This window comes from Miscanthus floridulus, chromosome 4 (genome assembly GCF_019320115.1).
Source record: "Miscanthus floridulus cultivar M001 chromosome 4, ASM1932011v1, whole genome shotgun sequence".
NCBI lineage: Eukaryota > Viridiplantae > Streptophyta > Magnoliopsida > Poales > Poaceae > Miscanthus > Miscanthus floridulus.
In genome coordinates, this window is record NC_089583.1 from 91,194,880 (window position 1) to 91,212,188 (window position 17,309).

At 45.3% G+C, this 17,309-nt stretch overlaps 1 protein-coding gene across 2 annotated transcripts; it reads left to right on the forward strand.

Annotated features, from left to right (window-relative positions):
* The first annotated feature begins 14,654 nt into the window (after nucleotides 1–14,654).
* Nucleotides 14,655–16,636, forward strand: LOC136549995 (NAC domain-containing protein 83-like). 2 transcript variants are annotated; one of them, XM_066541425.1, is made up of 4 exons: nucleotides 14,655–15,003; nucleotides 15,160–15,461; nucleotides 15,533–15,604; nucleotides 15,902–16,636. In XM_066541425.1, exons 1-4 carry the CDS (start codon nucleotides 14,829–14,831, stop codon nucleotides 16,199–16,201), a joined length of 849 nt encoding a protein of 282 aa, XP_066397522.1. In that variant the 5' UTR covers nucleotides 14,655–14,828; the 3' UTR covers nucleotides 16,202–16,636. The 2 variants fall into 2 exon arrangements, with proteins under 2 accessions (XP_066397522.1, XP_066397523.1); XM_066541426.1 differs by lacking the exon at nucleotides 15,533–15,604.
* The last annotated feature ends 673 nt before the right edge of the window (nucleotides 16,637–17,309 follow it).

Sequence of the window (17,309 nt, forward strand, 5' to 3'; positions counted from 1 at the left end):
TGGGTCGGCCCAAGTATCTGAACAATAGGCCAGATGGGTGATCCAATCACCGACCGAAAGGTCTGGCTGAGGAGGAGCGGCACCCGTTTTCCGACTCCGGGCCACCTCTCCGACTGGAGCGCTCACTTCGATCTCCACCTCGCCTCCGGACGGCCTCTCCGACTAGAAGGCCTGGCCAAAACACTACTTACGACTCTGACCCCACGCCTCCGACCGGGTTATGCCAAAACCCTGCCCACTGCTCTTCTCTGACTGGCGCGATCAGAGCCAACTGGAACCAACCGACCAGGGACGCCCGCTCGGTAAGGACCAGGAAACGGGCAGAGAAAGCGAGGCAGGACGCACAAGTCAAACTACGATACTAGGGACCGTACCATGTACACCTATAGAAACAGTACTCTTCAACCTCCTGGCACAACAGAGCCCAAACAGTGTTATAGGCGCCGATATTTTCTCCTACAGTATTGTGGGTGCCATTAACTCCCATACGGTAAGGCTCCCCCCAACATGCCTCTGGACATCGACAGTGTTGTGGGCGCCGATATTTACCGTACCGAGTGAACATGGTGAAACTTCTCACATGTCTCTAGGCATCAACAGTATAGCAGGTACCGACATCTGCCATACCCGAACAAAACGACGTAACCTTCCACGTGCACCCGACATCCAACAATGTTGTGGACACCTGCCATCATCCTGTACCCATCGGCGTGGGCAACAAGGCTTAGAAACATACATACTCTCTCCCTCTCACTTGTAAGGCCATCCCCTTCATCTATAAAAGGGGATGCGCTCTCTCCCAACATTCAATTGATTGCAGATTCATTAGATCGATTAAGTTCACTAGTTGACAACCATAGAACCACTAGATTCGAACCTTAAGCACACGTTTGAACACTTAGCTCATAGCGGAGCTCCTATCGCTCTCGGTCCTTCCGACTGGAGTCCGACCGGACCTCTTATACTCCCCATCTTTCTCCTTCTCATTTGTAATCTACTGTAAACTTTGAGCACCTTGGCTTAGGAATAAAGTCACCGACCGACTCAAACTGGACGTTGGGCACGTTGCCTGAACCAGTATAAACCCTGTGCCATTGAGTGCTAGGCCACCTCCGATCACAACATACGACAAAACTACAAATATTTACTTGTTGGTCACTTTCTGCACCGACAACATTAATACCAATTTTTCTCTAAAAGAAACTGTGTACCTGTTTATGATGTACATATACAACCTGTTCGTCGATTGGTTTCTGAGCTGATAAGTTAGGCTGGTGCTGGTTTGTCGTGAGAGAAAAATACTGTTGGCTGGCTGATAAGCCCTGGCTGAAACCAACAAGCGAACAGGCTGATAGACAACTAAACATATTTATTTCCATTTCTATTGTTTTATTATTTATAGTCGTGCTCACTATTTACTTAAAACAAATACGGTCCAAATGAACTCTAAATAGGGCACCATCAGGTGAATAGCACTTTTATAAGAAAATTGATATTAGTTTAATATATTTTTATTTAACAGACAAATTAATTATGAATTTAAGAGATCAAACAATATCTCAATTGTTTTTTGGAAAATAGAAAACCGCCTCTCAGGCCAGTTAGATGATCAAATTTATCTGATTCAGATAGATAGAGGGTGTTTGACATCCAATTTCGTAGTTGTGGGTTGAAAATCGGATTGACATGTAATTTGAAGTTTGAAAAATATTCTTTACTTAAAACCAAGCATTAGAAGAAATCTCGGGGTCGGAGATATATGAAAGCAAAAAAAAAAAAAAAACAGTGTTAGGGACAGAGTACAAGGCTGCGCTCACCTCAAGTAATCGCCGCAGCTCGGCCGACTCGGGTGAATTGTCCACGTCCCTGGTCGTCATCGTGCAAGAACTCCCAAAACTCCTTTTGCTTCCGCGGTTTGCGTGGTTGGATTGGAGCTCAAGAATAGTTTTTGGGAGGTGGCGTTCTGGCGTTGCTATTTATACATCTAGTTGCCGTAAGTTGCCCGTTCGTCGAGGTGACTAGAGATCACCGTCACGAACTAGACTTCTTTTTTTTTTAGAATCCACTAGGCTTTTTTGTTAAAAAGAGAAGTGGGCCTTATTGGGCTGAATTGCCGGCCCATAGTCCTTGCGAACTGACTCGTCCGAGAAGCAGAGGGCTCTGAGAAGTGAAAACTCAGCCAAACCGGGCCTCATCAGTTCTTAGTTTTGACGCTCACAAGCAGTCAAGCGATTCCCACTGTCTAAAAAAAAAAGATTTGAAACAAGTCGGGTTTTTTTTCTAAAAAAGCTTATAGAAAATAATATAAATATTAATACCTCCCAACAAGTTTAATATGAAAATGTATTCTATAATAATACTCCTTATAATGATACTTGTTCAGTATCATGTTGGTACCTTTTTATAGATTTAGTTAGATTTAAAACTATTTGACCTTAACAGCAAGAATTATACACCATGTTCTGCTCATCTACTTTTCAGCCGACTTGTGCTTATTTCAGCTTATTCTCTTTCACAGAAACATTATTGAATCAGCCGAAATACCACCGGCAGAACATGATCTTATTCTTTTGGGGATGAAACTAGCTCATTGGCCATACCAACCCGGTTGTCCATAACCATGACAACTTCGGGTAACTATGCAGCCGCAGAACACGTGCTCCACTACCAATAACAATATACAAATATACGTCGGATATCATTAGCGTACGTTACCATTCTCCATTATCACCATCACTTCCTGGGATAATGATAGCTTACACTCTTCAGATCCAAGCAATTACCGTTCTGAACCTCTGACCATTTGCACACACTGGCACACACCATGAGCTAGCGAGCTGCGGCCGTCAGAAATGAACAGCATGCATGCACATGGAGGCATCAGGGTGGCACTTCTGATCCATGGCCCATCCTGCCTCCTGAACAAGCAATCAATCAGCTTAAAGCAAAGCTAATCCTGACGCATCATCATCCAAGCGAGAAGCGAAGCCCGTGCATGTGTGGCCTGGCGCCCTGGCGGTCTGGCCTACCAATAATCCCTTGGGACTTTGGGAGCAAGCCGTTCCTTCCGAAAGTGAGACACTTCACATCATCACAATTCACACATGTGCGCCGCCTCGTTACTCGGTTAGCAATGGCAATGTTGCTTCTCAGGATATCATCTTAGACTATTCTTCGCCTTTTTTATGTGGCTAACTTCGTGTGAACGAATTTCGTGGGAAGTGATTCGTTCTCACGTGTGTGCGACAATTCTCGCTGTTAAAAAAGCTAGACCAACCTAGGAGACATTTTATATGTTAAGAAGAAAATAGGCAATCAAATTCGTCTCTATCGGGACTTGCACCTAGGTGGTCTACATCCACACCCTCGATCAATTGCGCTAGCTCAGTTTCCTTTCCCACTATCCAAACATTCGCAAACTCTACTACATGATCAATCACGCGAAGCGCGGACAGTGCGGCCCCGCGGCCCATGAGCCCATTACCCCGGTCGCCGGCATTCAGCGCGAGACAAGGAGCTCACCAACGTTAGGGTTCGGGGGTTACGGGATGTACTCACCGGTGGCTGTAGTAGGGGGTTTATGGGACAACAGTCGTGGCATGGCAGTGGTGGTAGTCGAGATGGCGACAGGGTGGGGCAGCGGGGGTGTTGCCCGCGGGGTAGTGGGAGATGACAGTTGGGCAGGGCTGGCGGCAAGGGCGTCGGAGCGAAGTGGTTGCCAGCACCCCTGTCATTAGGGGAGGACGGGGTCGAGAGGCGACGATGGGAGGTGGGTGGCACGACGAGGTAGCTAGTGAGGGTTGTCGGGCGCCCGGTGGTGGAAGCGCAAGGGAGGGGGCGCAGAAGAGGGGTGCGTGAGCGAGCTCAATGAGGGTGGGGGTGGCGCGGGCGAGGAGGAAGAAGGGTTGCATGGTTCCCGGTCACAAGGCCCATCGCACAATAATCATCCTTCAAACATTTGTTTAACCTTTGGATGGATACATATAAGAGCACCCCATGCTTTTGGCCAACAAAAAAAACTCGGACTGCGGGGGGATAGTATGCGCCTCCGAGCATTTCGCATTAAGGTAGAGGACTCCTTGCTCAGTCCGAGAAAAACCCCGAACCTCGTATCCTATCCGCACACAAGGGTATGTTACCATGTGAGTGGGCCGGTGCCACAAACATGTGCTTTGTGTGATGCGGGGCTGACGAGGGTTTTTTTTACCTCCGACGTTGCAATTCACCCACTGGGGGATCGAGCCCAACAAAACAAGGAGCAAAGACGAGAATACGTACCCTGTCAAAGCCTGCCTAACCTAAGGCTCAGAACTATCATCACAGTCAAAATTCAAAATTCTGTCTAATTTGTTTATTACATATATATTCTATAGATAAAGCGATTTATTTATCGTTTACATATTTTCAACACGTTAGCACGTCGTCGTCTACCAACACGTCGAGCTCCATCCGGCAAAAAAAAAAGGTCCAGAGGTCATGTCTGGTAATAAAAAGAAAGAATATTTGCACAAGGGGGAATCATATATTCATGGGTGAGCTAGCTCCCTGGTCCAGTTGCTTATCCGGCGACAGAAGGCATCAACGTAACCTTCCCTTTTTCTATTGCTTCGATCAGGTGGTTTCTCCTTCACCATAATTTACCCAAGACGATTATGAATGCGGATGCCGGATGGAGTTGCTTCGTTCCACGGGCAAAGCTCTCTCGCAGCGCACAAGTCAGAGGCACCCGCACTCCAAAGGCATTGACGATGCGCTACGCCCCGGGGCCCTGCCGCGGCCGGCCTCCGAAAGCAACCCCGCCCGGCCGCCCGGCCGGCCAACAGCTAGGCGCCTGCCATCGATGTATGCTTGCTGCATGCAATGGCGCGTGCATGATCGAGCAGACGAGCTGCTACCACACAAGTCACGAGCTAGTATATGGAGACGACGGATCTGATGAAGAGAAGTGTATTGATCAGGCTCTAGTCTTTTTCTTTTCAGTAATGGCGATAGATTACGCCACTGTTCACGATCACACCTGCACATGATCGATCGTCCGAGGGTTTCTGGGTTCCTACGTCAATTGGTATTGGCTAGCTTGTGTTTGTGGAAATGTAGGACGTCCTAGCTACTAACCTCTCCCTCTCTCTCTACCTCTCTTTCTCTCTCTTCATCTCCCTCCCCCTCTCCCCCTATGATTGATCTTTACCTACTGCACATACCTTTTCTTTTTCATGCCTGCTTGCTTGTTCTCGGCAGCCATCTCTGGGCTCTTGCTGTTTGTTTAAGGAATAGGCATGGCATCAAGTGAGCTGACAGCCTTGTTGGACTGGACTTTGTGAGGCAGATGCTCTCTTAATCCAAACGTCCCCCTGGCCCCTACTGCAACTAGGCCTGAAAAGGGCCGGGGCGCCCTTAGGACATGCTCAGTGTTTCATGGAATTCGGTCGATCGAGCAGGTCGATGTCGACGTCAAGCGACAGCAAATCGACGAAAAAGAGGCGATGGGATGGCCGGGAGAGGATTTTTGCCTTCGGGCGGGGTTCCTACTTCTGGTCCCGTCCGGCATTGCCGCCTGCCTCCTGATGCCAACCCTGTCATGTGTTTGCGTTAATTCCTGTCAACACTTGCAATTATTGCGCTGCTAGCTTGCGGTGTGGACATATGGCGCTGCTCCTTTGGCTTGGAGAGTTGAAGGGGACCTGTTGCTTGGGCAGGCTAACTTTGGCCTAACCCTGTCTGTCCCCATTACGAACACCATCAAGTGTAAACCTGCAGGCATGCATGTCTGCTCTTCGATCGTCAAGTTTTCTTTTTTTAGGAAAAAAAAGAGAAAGTGAAATATATAGATGTACACCTGAAAACATGACGTGTAGAGCACTGCACTTGTGCTGGAAGAATTACAAGTTCAGAAGCTACAGCACCTGGTACTTGGTAGCTAGTAAGTGGTAGAACTGGCGAGCAAGTTACCCTTGCAAGGCTAAACAAATGGTGCTTGTGTGTTCACCAAAAGGTCAGCAGTCACTTGGCAGGCAAAGCAACTCCAGCAATGCAGGTTTCGTCATGCTGGGGTTATTCCGATCCAAGCAAGTGTTTGTCACGGTTAACGGCGACAGGGCGACCAGAGAGTGTAGTTACCTTGTTGGCCTGGCTTGCTTGCTTTCATTTGCGCGTACGTAGTTGCCGCTGGGTGTGGATGATCCATGCCTTGGCGTCATCTTTTATTCTTTTTTCACGGAAGAAATACGCCTCCACGACGTCATTCTTTGTTTGCTGCGCAGTAATCTTCTTACACCCTACACCTGGGCTGCCTGGCTTGCAGATCTTTTCCCAGCAAGAACTGTTCCGTTATTCCGTGTAGCTTTTGTGCTCTGCTGATGCCGGCGATTTGAGAGCAGAGGAAACTGTTTACTACTCCGAAGTCTGAACAAACAAGCCAGTTTAATACATGTTATGCATAGCCACGCAAAGAATGTTTCATTTCTTCAGAACTAGAAGCAAAGAAAATTCAAAAGTGTTGTATCATAAGGAGTGAAAAGTCAGATGCTGAGAACTTCATCTGCGTTAAAAATGCAATTCTGACAGCGCCTTTGAGAAATATCTGACCACAAGTGGACCCAGGAGCCCGCAAGATTCAGGCACCGGTTGGTGGTGCTCGCTGCTCGGTTGCTTGGAAGGAGGAGGCAGGAAGCAACCAGCGTGCTGGGATATTTTTTTTAATTTGAACACTTTTTTTTTTTAAACTAATTCTAAATCTAACGCGGGCTGTTTTTTTATTTTCAAATCTAACACTTTTGGCCGCGCCATGCGTCATACATGGTGGCTCGGCGAGAGAGCTGACGTGGCGACGATCAGGGCGTTGACCGGTGACGTGGCAAGGTCTGCCGCTCCACCGATCTTGGCGCGACAGTCGCTGTCTGGTCGATTCACCACCCATGCCTTGCTGCTGCGTGTGCGACGTGATTGACCTGGGACGTGATTCACTGCTGCGTGTGCGACCTGTGACGTGATTCACCGCTGCCTCTCCTTGCTGCCTATGTTGCTGCGTGTGCGACGTGATTGACCTGAGTCTTGCTCAGTAGTCACATCCCTTGCTATTAGGTACTACTAATTTGTTCCAACCAGTAGTATAGTTCAGTAGTGTTCCTTTCTCCATGCCATGACCCTTTTCTATAATTGGTTAAAGTTAAAAAAAAGTTAATTTCTCAGAAAGCGAAAAGACTTCTATTTTAGACGGAGAGAGTAAAGCTTATTATGTTCTTCAAAAGTTGTTCGGCTATGTCATTCTAGTCTCTAAATTTGTAAATCGTTCATTTAGATTATAATTGGTAACTTGTTTGACTATATCATTATGATCTCTAAACATGCAAATCGACTGCTTAGGTCCTCAAACTTGTTCAATTATATCATCTTAATTTGCAAATCACCCTTTAGATCCAAACATAGATTGACTGCCCAAATAGTCCGTTAGCGAGTCTAGGACTCAAGATGATATGGCCAAACGAGTGTAAGAATCTAAATATACAATTTTCAAGTTTAGGGATCGGCAGTCAAACAAGTTTACGAGTTTAGAGTCTGTGATGACATAGATGAACAAGTTTGAGAGGCCGTTGTGGACTTTACTTGTTTTAGAACAACGCTAAGTTAAACGATCTAAAGGTTAACTATATAAATTTATATAAAAAAGATACTAATATTTATCACACTGAATACCTATTAGGTTTGTTATCAAATATATTTTTATAATATATCTATTTGATTGGAGTGATGAATATTAATATTATTTTCTATAAAGTTAATCAAATTTAAATTTAAGATAGTTGATGAAGTCGTCGGTAAATGATTGATCTGATCGATGAAACCAAACCATGCAGCGTCAGGCGACCTCACATGCACAGTAGTAGTGCACCAACCATCAATTGCAAGGAGCGCGTACATTACAAAAATAAATCGTCTCGTGGAGTACCGACGGATTCTGTAATTTGTTTTTTTTATTAGTATCCGAACACCCCATGCGATACCCTCTCATGACACCTCCTAAATTTTAGTCACGGGATCCAAACACCCCGTAAACTTGAGAAAGTGGGAGCAAGAGAGAAGAAGAAATAGAAAATGCAAGCTCGCCGTAAACTTGTGTGATGTTTGATTCTGGTGTTCCTATGAGTGTTTTGGTCCAGGTGAAAAGCTATCAGATCCAACAGTACTTGTTTTTTTTCCTAAAGTCCTATTTTTATGTATCTATTCGATTTTTAGATAGAGTTCTTTTAACTATCAATTATTTTTTGAAGAATTACTATCCTTTTGCACTTTAAAATTAAAGTGAAGCGTTACTTCACGTGTTAGGTCCCATGCTTTTACTGTAGGCTTTCACCTACAGTCAGGAATTGCAACATGCTAGGCCCTCGTGGAATAGTAGCAGCGGTTGTGTGTTGTGTTTATGGACAAAGCAACACAGAAAAGAGTCATGGCATGGGAAAAGGAACACTACTGAACCATACTACTAGTTGGAACGGATTTAGTATTACCTAATAGCAAGGGATGTGACTACTGAGCAAGACTTAGATTAATCACGTCGCACACGCAGCAGCATAGGCAGCAAGGAGAGACAGCAGTGAATCACGTCATAGGTCGCACACGCAGCAGTGAATCACGTCCCAGGTCAATCACGTCGCACACGCAGCAGCAAGGCATGGGTGGTGAATCGACCAGACAGCGACTGCCGCGCCGTGAGTGATGGCGCGGCGGCGCCGCGCCAAGATCGGTGGCGCGGCAGACCCTGCCACGTCACCGGTCAGCGCTCCGGTCGTCGCCATGTCAGCTCTCTCACCGCGCCACCATGCATGACACGTCACAGGCATTTGGCCGCGCCATGGCAATAGTCGCGGCTAAAAATGTTAGATTTGAAAATAAAAAACAGCCCGTGTTAGATTTAGAATTAGTTTAAAAAAATGTTAAAATTTAAAAAATATCCGCGTGCTGCTGCTAGGCGTCAAGCAAGGCTAGTTCAGGAGGGTTGCAAGAAAGCGCCATGTTGTTGCTGCTGCATGTTTTTTTATTATAATCAGACGCAATGAAAAAGCGCTAATGATTCCTTGCAATCCAGATTAAGGAGTATATAAAGTGGCCTGATAGTCATACAGCACGTACAACACATGGTCATATATGGATATGTATGATCAGCTCAGCTGAGTTCTTCTCTGGGAAAAAAAAAAACAGCTGGCGCTGTTGATTAACATGGAAGATATCCATATGCTAAATCTCTTAATATATTAAAAAAAATGTGTGTTGGATAGCATTTCCAACTACCAAAACGTTTGTTCAACTCTTCTTTCTTTTAGCAATCATTTACAAAAAAAAGGCCATATCAATCAGGCTTCCATCCGATTTGCCATGTCAGGGTCCATGCTATGCCGCTTCATTTTGAAGCAACTACTTGCAATGCAAGTTGCAAAACATGCACAAACCAGCTGAAAGCTCACCTGAAGAACACTATTTTTGTATAAAAAATGAAGAGATTTATCCTTTCCAGGAAAGGAGAGCATTTTTTTCCTAGATAAAGGAAAATAATTCCACCTCTGCATTGATGCATGATTGTATATAGCCCAACAAACAACCAAATACCAAATAGCACTGAGGCTACACGAAATATATGTTGAGAAGAGTGACATACTAAAGAAAGTTAAGGCTTTGTTTGGATCACTTGTACTAACAACTAGTTGGCTAAACTTTATCCCCAAAGCCATGACTAGTTTAGTTCACTACTCCATAAAACCCAACTATCAAGGGCTAGCAACTAGTTCTAATATATAGAACCCAACAATTAATTTAGAATCCAAACATGTATAGACTAATAACTAGTTAGCTGATTTTTAGCTGGCTATGTTTTAGCCATGACTAAAAACTAGTTCTAGTTCATCCAAACATGGCCTAAAGTTAGTTTAAGCTCAATTCTGTTGCTAAACCCCAACCAAAAAAAAAATCTCCATAATGGTGACTTCCAAATTTTTGCATCCATCTTTGAAACACCTCTCTATATATCTTTAAACTCTTTTAAGGCCTTGTTTGGATGCGCATGTATTCATCTCAATCCACATGTGTTGAAGTGGATTGTAGTGAAATTAAACTCAGTTTCATTCTATTCCACTCCAACACATGTTGATTGGACTAGATATACATACATCCAAACAAGACCTTAAGAGTGGCAACCAACTTCTAATTTAACACATCCCCAACACATCCCTTGAAAATAACCTGCATGAAAGAATTAGTTGTAGTTTTCTTGAAAACCACATTGTAAGGAAAATGGACCCTAGATCCATTTACTTTGGATTTTGGTGTTTGATGACCAACACAACCAAATTGGACTAATGAATCTGCAAGTAATTGTTTTGTGGTTCAATAGGGTGCAAGACGTGACTTGGACGAAGACGACATGATGATCCCACGATCAACACCATAAGCAAGACCCTAGAAGCATAAGAGAAGACCCAAGATATCAAGCATAGTCTAAGCACGAAGATGGGAACCAAGCCGGATGCAAGATCGCAAAGAAATGAGCACGACAGAGGTGACTGGACGCGGCCCTTATAGGGACCAGACGCGTCCGATCAGTTGCTCGGCAACAACAGGTGTCAGCAGCAGCGACCGGGCTGAGCGAGGTAGTGACCGGACGCGACGATGACACTGTTCACTATCGTGACAATAATTCAGCAATGACCGGACATAGTGGCACTAGACGACCGAACGCACAAAGTATAGCGTCCGATCGAGTCTAGAGAGGTTCCAGAGCGACGCCAGTGCGACCGGACTCGTCCTAGAGTCCAATCAACGCGCGCGCTCTAACGGTTGGGACGACCGGACGTGTTCGGTTAGAATAACAACAGTGTCCGGTCAGTAGCAGAAAGCTAGGTTTCGCTCCCAATGGCTACTTTCTCCATAGGGCTTATAAATAGACCCCTCAACCAGCCATTTAAGATGTGGAGAGCTGAGGAAACATATCAAGGGTGTTGATACACCATTTTACTGACCTCCACTTGTATAGTGCTTAGTGATTCATTAGGTGATTAGCATAAATGCTTTGCGAAGTGCTTAGGTTGATTAGACCACCGCTTACGCGTTTGCTCTAGGTTTAGGCCTAGTGTTTAGTAAGGTTTATACACCTCTTATCACTCGGTGCTTGCGCGCACCATAGTTGTACATCGGAGGAGCTTGTAGTCTTACGAGATCACACCAACCGCATTTGTGGTGTGACCGCCACCATGTACCGGAGGGAACAAGACCCACAGTGTTTCGGCCGGAAGCTTGATAGTGAAGACGGCGGGGAGCATTCGGGAAAGACTTGTCGGAAGGTACGTCGGAGACCCACTTGCGTGTAGGGAAGGCCCGAGGCTATCTACGAAGTTACCCGACCAGGAGCTTAGCCCTTGCGAGAGATTCCTTGCGAGGGGCTCCAACGAGGACTAGGAGAAAGCTTGCGTGCTTCTCGATACCTCGGTAAAAATATCATTGTCGTCGACGGGAGTTTGCATATCTCTACCTTACTCTTTAGTTTCCGCATTTATATTGCAATCTTGGTGTGTGATTTACTTTCCTAGCTTAGTGATAGGCTAGTTGATAGGATTGGAATCTAGGTTGCATAACTCCTTTTGCGATAAAGATAGCAACATACTAGCAAAACCGTAGTTGCACATTTAGATATTTTATCTTTTACATAGGTTTTGCTAAGGGTAGAAAAAGAGGCCATAGTTTAGACTTAGAATTTTAAGTTGCCTAATTCACCCCCCCTCTTAGGCGTCACGGTCCCCTTTCAATTGATATTAGAGCCGGTTGGCTCAATTTAGACCTTTGGCTTCACCGCCATTAAGCCGACGCTATTTAGAGTGGTTGGGATGGATACCTCTAGGCCTCCATACTTTGACGGCACTAACTTCTCCTACTATAAAGCTAGAATGGCTTTTCACCTTGAGGCGGTAGATTTGAATGTTTGGAGAGTCATTCGTGATGGGATGAAACCCATTAAAAATCCTGATAAACCCACAAAGAGTGAAGAAAAAGAAATTCATTTCAATGCTAGAGCTAAAAATTGCTTGTTTGAATCTTTTAGCATGGATGCGTTTAACTAAGTGTTCACTTTAAATACGGCACATGAAATTTGGTTAAAAGTCCAAAAGCTTCATAACGGCACAACTAATGTCCATGAGAAAAAACACTGTCTAGCTAAACAAAATTATGATTCCTTTAAAATGAATGATAATGAGCTTGTTCGTGATATGTATTCTCATTTGAATCTAATTATCAATGAGCTCCATTTAATAGGATTAACGAAGCTAGATGATGCGGACATCGTGAGAAAGATCATCTCCGTGCTACCATAAAAGAAATATGCAAGCATCATCACCATCCTTCACAACATGGAGGACTTGAGTACCTTGACCCCACCCATAGTCATTGGCAAGATAGTGGCATTTGAAATGTCATAGAAGATGGGTCAAGAAGAAGCCTCATCATCAAGCAAAGGCAACGCTCTCGCATGTAGTGAGAAAAAGAAGATAAAAGAGTAAGCAAGTTAAGATAAGCTCAAGGTCAAGCTCCTCAAGTGAAGAAGAAGAAGAAGATGATGATGATGATGATGATGAAGAAGAAGAAGAAGAAGAAGAAGAAGAAGAAGAAGAAGAAGAAGAAGAAGAAGAAGAAGAAGAAGAAGAAGATGATGATGATGATGATGATGATGATGATGATGATGATGATGAAGATTCAAGTGATGATGATCAATCTTCCTCCTTCACCTTCAACCTTGATGAAGAATCAATCAAACCTATCAATAAGGGGAGAAGATAATCCAAAAGCTTAATATCAAGGGTGTATTCATCCAAATTCAAGATCTCATCTTCACCAATCAAAGAAATAAGTAAAGAAAGAAAGGATGCTATGGATGTGACGAGTTGAGACACTTTGTGAAAGTTTATCCAAACAAGCCCACATCCAAGATAAAGAAGAAGGCGTGCAAAGAGAAAGCCCTCACATCAATAAGGTCATGGGATGATGCTTCAAGTGAAGAAGATGACCATCACAAGAGGTGAAGCCACAGGCACTCATCATCAAGTTCTTCTCGTGTGTGCCTTATGGCACGAGGTAACGAATGTTCATTCTGTAGCGAGAGTGATAGTAATGATGAAATACCTTCTCTTAATGAACATGTGCAAGAAAATCTTAAATATACTAAGGCTTGCACTAGCCAACAAAAGAAGCTAAAAATATTGCAAGAAAAGCTAGATAGTTTACAAGAAGCATATAAAACTTTGCTGGAACAATTTGAGACATTTGCTAATCTCAATATTAAACTATCTATTAAAATTGAGCAACTTGAGGCTAGTGCAACAACAAATGCACGCACAATCAATAATGAGTAACTTATAAAGAAAAATAAAAAATAAAAGAAAAGTGAACTAGCTGACAAGATACTTATAAAAGTTTGCTTGCTAAAATAAAAACCATGTGCAAACATTGTGATGAGCTAACTAATAAAGTTGCAAATCTTGAAGCCGTCGGTACAACCGCCACCGCTTATGCTCTTGCTATAAGTTTAGGTCTAGTGTTTAGTGAGGTTTGCACACCCCTTATCACTCGGTGCTTGCGTGCATCATAGTTGTACATCAGAGGGGCTTGTACTCTTGCGAGATTACACCAACCGCGTTTGTGGTGTGGTCGCCACCGTGTACCGGAGGAAACAAGGCTCACGACGTTTTGGCCGGAAGCTTGATAATGAAGACGACAGAGAGGATCCGGGACAGGCTTACCGGAAGGCACGTCGGAGACCCACTTGCACGTGGGGAAGACCCGAGGCTATCCATGGAGTTACCCGATCAGGAGCTTGCCCCTTACGAGGGATTCTTTGCGAGGGGCTCCAACGAGGACAAGGGGAAGCTTGCGCGTTTCTCGATACCTCGGTAAAAATACCGGAGTCATCGACGGGAGTTTGCATATCTTTACCTTACATTTTAGCTTCCGCATTTATATTGCAATCTTGATGTGTGCTTTACTTTTCTAGCTTAGTGACAGACTAGTTGATAGGATTAGAACCTAGGTTGCATAACTCCTTTTACGGTAGAGATAGCAACATACTAGTAAAATTATAGTTGCATATTTAGATATTTTATCTTTTGCATAAATTTTTGTTAAGGGTAAAAAAAGATACCATAATTTAGAGTTAAAATTTTAAGTTACCTAATTTACCCCTCCTCTTATGCGTCACGGCCCCCTTTCACACATCATTTCTCCTCAACCAATATAGCATAACAAAAAGCAGCAGCACTTACTAAATTTTGGAATCTAGGCTTAGATAAATGAAAGCGAGCATATGAAGGAAGACAAATAAATGGGTTCATTTGTATCTAAATATAAGAAAGAGGTTAGATTGCTTGAGTTAAATTAGCACTCCTCCTTTTCCTACGTTTTTTTTTTGTTTTCCCTCTCTCTAGTTTGCAATTATCATTACTCCATCTTGAAATTGACAGCAATGGAGAAGAGATTTAGAGAAGATTTGTTTCGGATTGGGACGGGATCATGTCAAATTGGAGACGGAATCATACTATTTAAGCAAAAGAAGTAGATGCAGGATGGAGTCCGCTCCACGCCACATCGGATCCTATAAATTCCTCGCCTTTTCTTCTCCACTCCACTCATCACAAATCTCTCCTCCTCTTCTCTCTCTCGCGCTCGCTCCCTCTCCAAGCTCCAGCTAGACTGTCCTGCTCTGCTTCGGTGCTTGCTACTGTGCACAGCCAGCCAAGCTGCAGCAGAGCAGAGTCCGGCTCGGCTGTGAGCCCTGAGCAGAGAGGCTCTGCAGTGCAATGGAGAGGCCTGCGCAGGCGCCCACGCAGCTGCCGCCGGGGTTCCGGTTTCACCCCACCGACGAGGAGCTGGTAATGCTGTACCTCCGCCGGCAGGCCCTGGCTCGCCCGCTGCCGGCCGCCGTCATCCCCGTCGTCCACGACGTCGCCAGGCTCGATCCATGGGACCTCCCTGGTGCGTGCGCACGCATGCTCTCTTCATTTGAGCCGCCTCGCTTGCAGGCTGCAGCTGCGCTGCTGCGGCACAACCACGAACACCTTCAGATTAGCGTAAATGGAAGCTTATCGATACCGAGTTTTCCTGATTATTTGGTGTAACTAAACTACGCAGGGGCAAACGAAGGGGAGGGCTACTTCTTTAGCCTGCGGCGAGCGCCGGCGACCGGGCGTGGCAGCCGCAGGAGGAGAGCTGGGAGCGGGTACTGGAAGGCCACGGGGAAGGAGAAGCCGGTGTTCCTGCAGTGCGGCGGCGGCGGCGGCAAGAGGCAGCTGCTCGTGGGCGTCAAGACGGCGCTCGCCTTCCACCGCAGTGAGACGCCACCGTCGTCCTCGCGGACCGGCTGGATCATGCACGAGTACCGGCTCGCCGTGCCCCGCGGCGTGGCCGAGCAGAGGAAGAAGAATGCGAGCCAGGTAAGAATTCCCACCATAATTTCAACCATTAGGCTTCAGTCTTTCTCAGTCTTTGCTGTGAAATTTTACAGAGTCGCCGACTTCATTCTCTGCCGCAAATACTCCCAATTGGGAGGAGCACATACCACTCCCAATTTACTGCTGTAAGCCTGTAACTATGGCTCATTGCAAAAGAAGTGAAAGATCGACGTCAGTTAGTCAGTAGCATTTGTACACTCACTCACTGAGTCTAAAACCAGAAAGTTCCCCGTCTTGGGGCAACTTGAGACTGTGACAGCTTAACATCGACTACTAAATGGAATACAACACAATGCAATTAATGTTTCAGATCATGCAGATATGAGAATCTAGCCTCCGTTCGAAGTAACTTTGATCCGCTTTGCAACCTCGATCGCGATGTTTTGCCTTACAGATCGCTTACATTTGCCCCCGAACTGCAGGGTTGCGTTGCTGATCCGGGAGAGTGGGTCGTGTGCCGGGTCTTCCTGAAGAACAACAGGCCGAACCGGGACGCCAACAGCAAAACTCTGGGACACCGCGCCTCCGCTGCGCCACCGCAGCAGCAGCACCGGGAAGACGTGGGAGGACAGGGACAGCAGCCGTTGATGTTCTCGGCGCCGCAGTTGTCGTCCTCAAGCTGCGTTACCGGCGTTACCAACTTGTCAGACGAAGACGACGAAGTCAGCGGCGGCGGCATAACCAGAGATGCCCCAGCTGCCCCTCAAAGAGAGGCCTACTAGGGATTTTATTAAGTGTTTTCCCCTCTCTCTTGCCCCGTTGCCCGTACTTTTCCTGGTAACGTATAATGATGCGTTAAGCATCAGATAATCAGGTTTAAGGCAAGTCCAGCGCAAGAATGGTCCCGGAATACCATGTCAAACAGATTTGGCAACCTGAGTTTGAATCAGGAGCGATAGTTGCTACGGCTCATCTGTGGAGTGGCATGCACTTTGATTTGATGCTAGAAAATGGGCGCTGCGACGGCCCAATAGTGTGTAGAATCTAAAATGGCAGTTAATTTGAGGTGGACGGTGGAATCCTTGATGTATAGAATTGTAGTGACGGGCTGACGGCTGCCCTACCACGAATATTTCATAATACTTCCTCTACGTCCTAATATACAAGGCGTAATTATTACTTATTCAACTCCTATAATATAAATACAAGACGTGGTATCTTTCTCCCTCTCTAGATGCACATGCATCCATGCAGCAGTAGTACTAGTAGCATTGAGAAAGACATTCTTTGGTCTTTGTACCAGAGGTAATTACGCTTTATATATACCAATTTGTCTTAGTGCGTCTCAAGTGGGACTAAGAAATTGTTTGCTTAAGTGGTGCCGGCAAATAGTACAAAATAAATAAATAAAGCTTGTACTACACGAGTTAGGGAGAGCAGACACCGTGAGCTTTTTGGAAGCGAGCGAGCCTATCGATCCCTTTCTCGCTAGCGAGTTAGTTTTTTTTAGCAACATCTCTTATGCACGTTGAACACGTTCAGTCAGGGCTTATCAGTCAGCCAACAGTGTTTTTCTCTCACAATAAACCAGCACCAGCCAGCCCAAAAACCAACTAACGAACGTGCCGATTGTAATGTCAGCCGACGATGTTGCCACACTGTTGAGGACGCGATTATTATCTTACTAAGTGGCTTCTCTTGGATGCTCCTCACAAAATCAATACAAATCATTATAAAACTGTCTATAGAGCTATTTTTGTCAAATATTTTCTAAAACGGCTCTAGCTCCATCATTCACATAAGAAACTGAACCTACCAAACGCACCCTAAGGCTCCGTTCGCTTGTCTTGAGCTTGTCTTAAAAATGGTTTGTTCGGCTTCTTTTTTTAG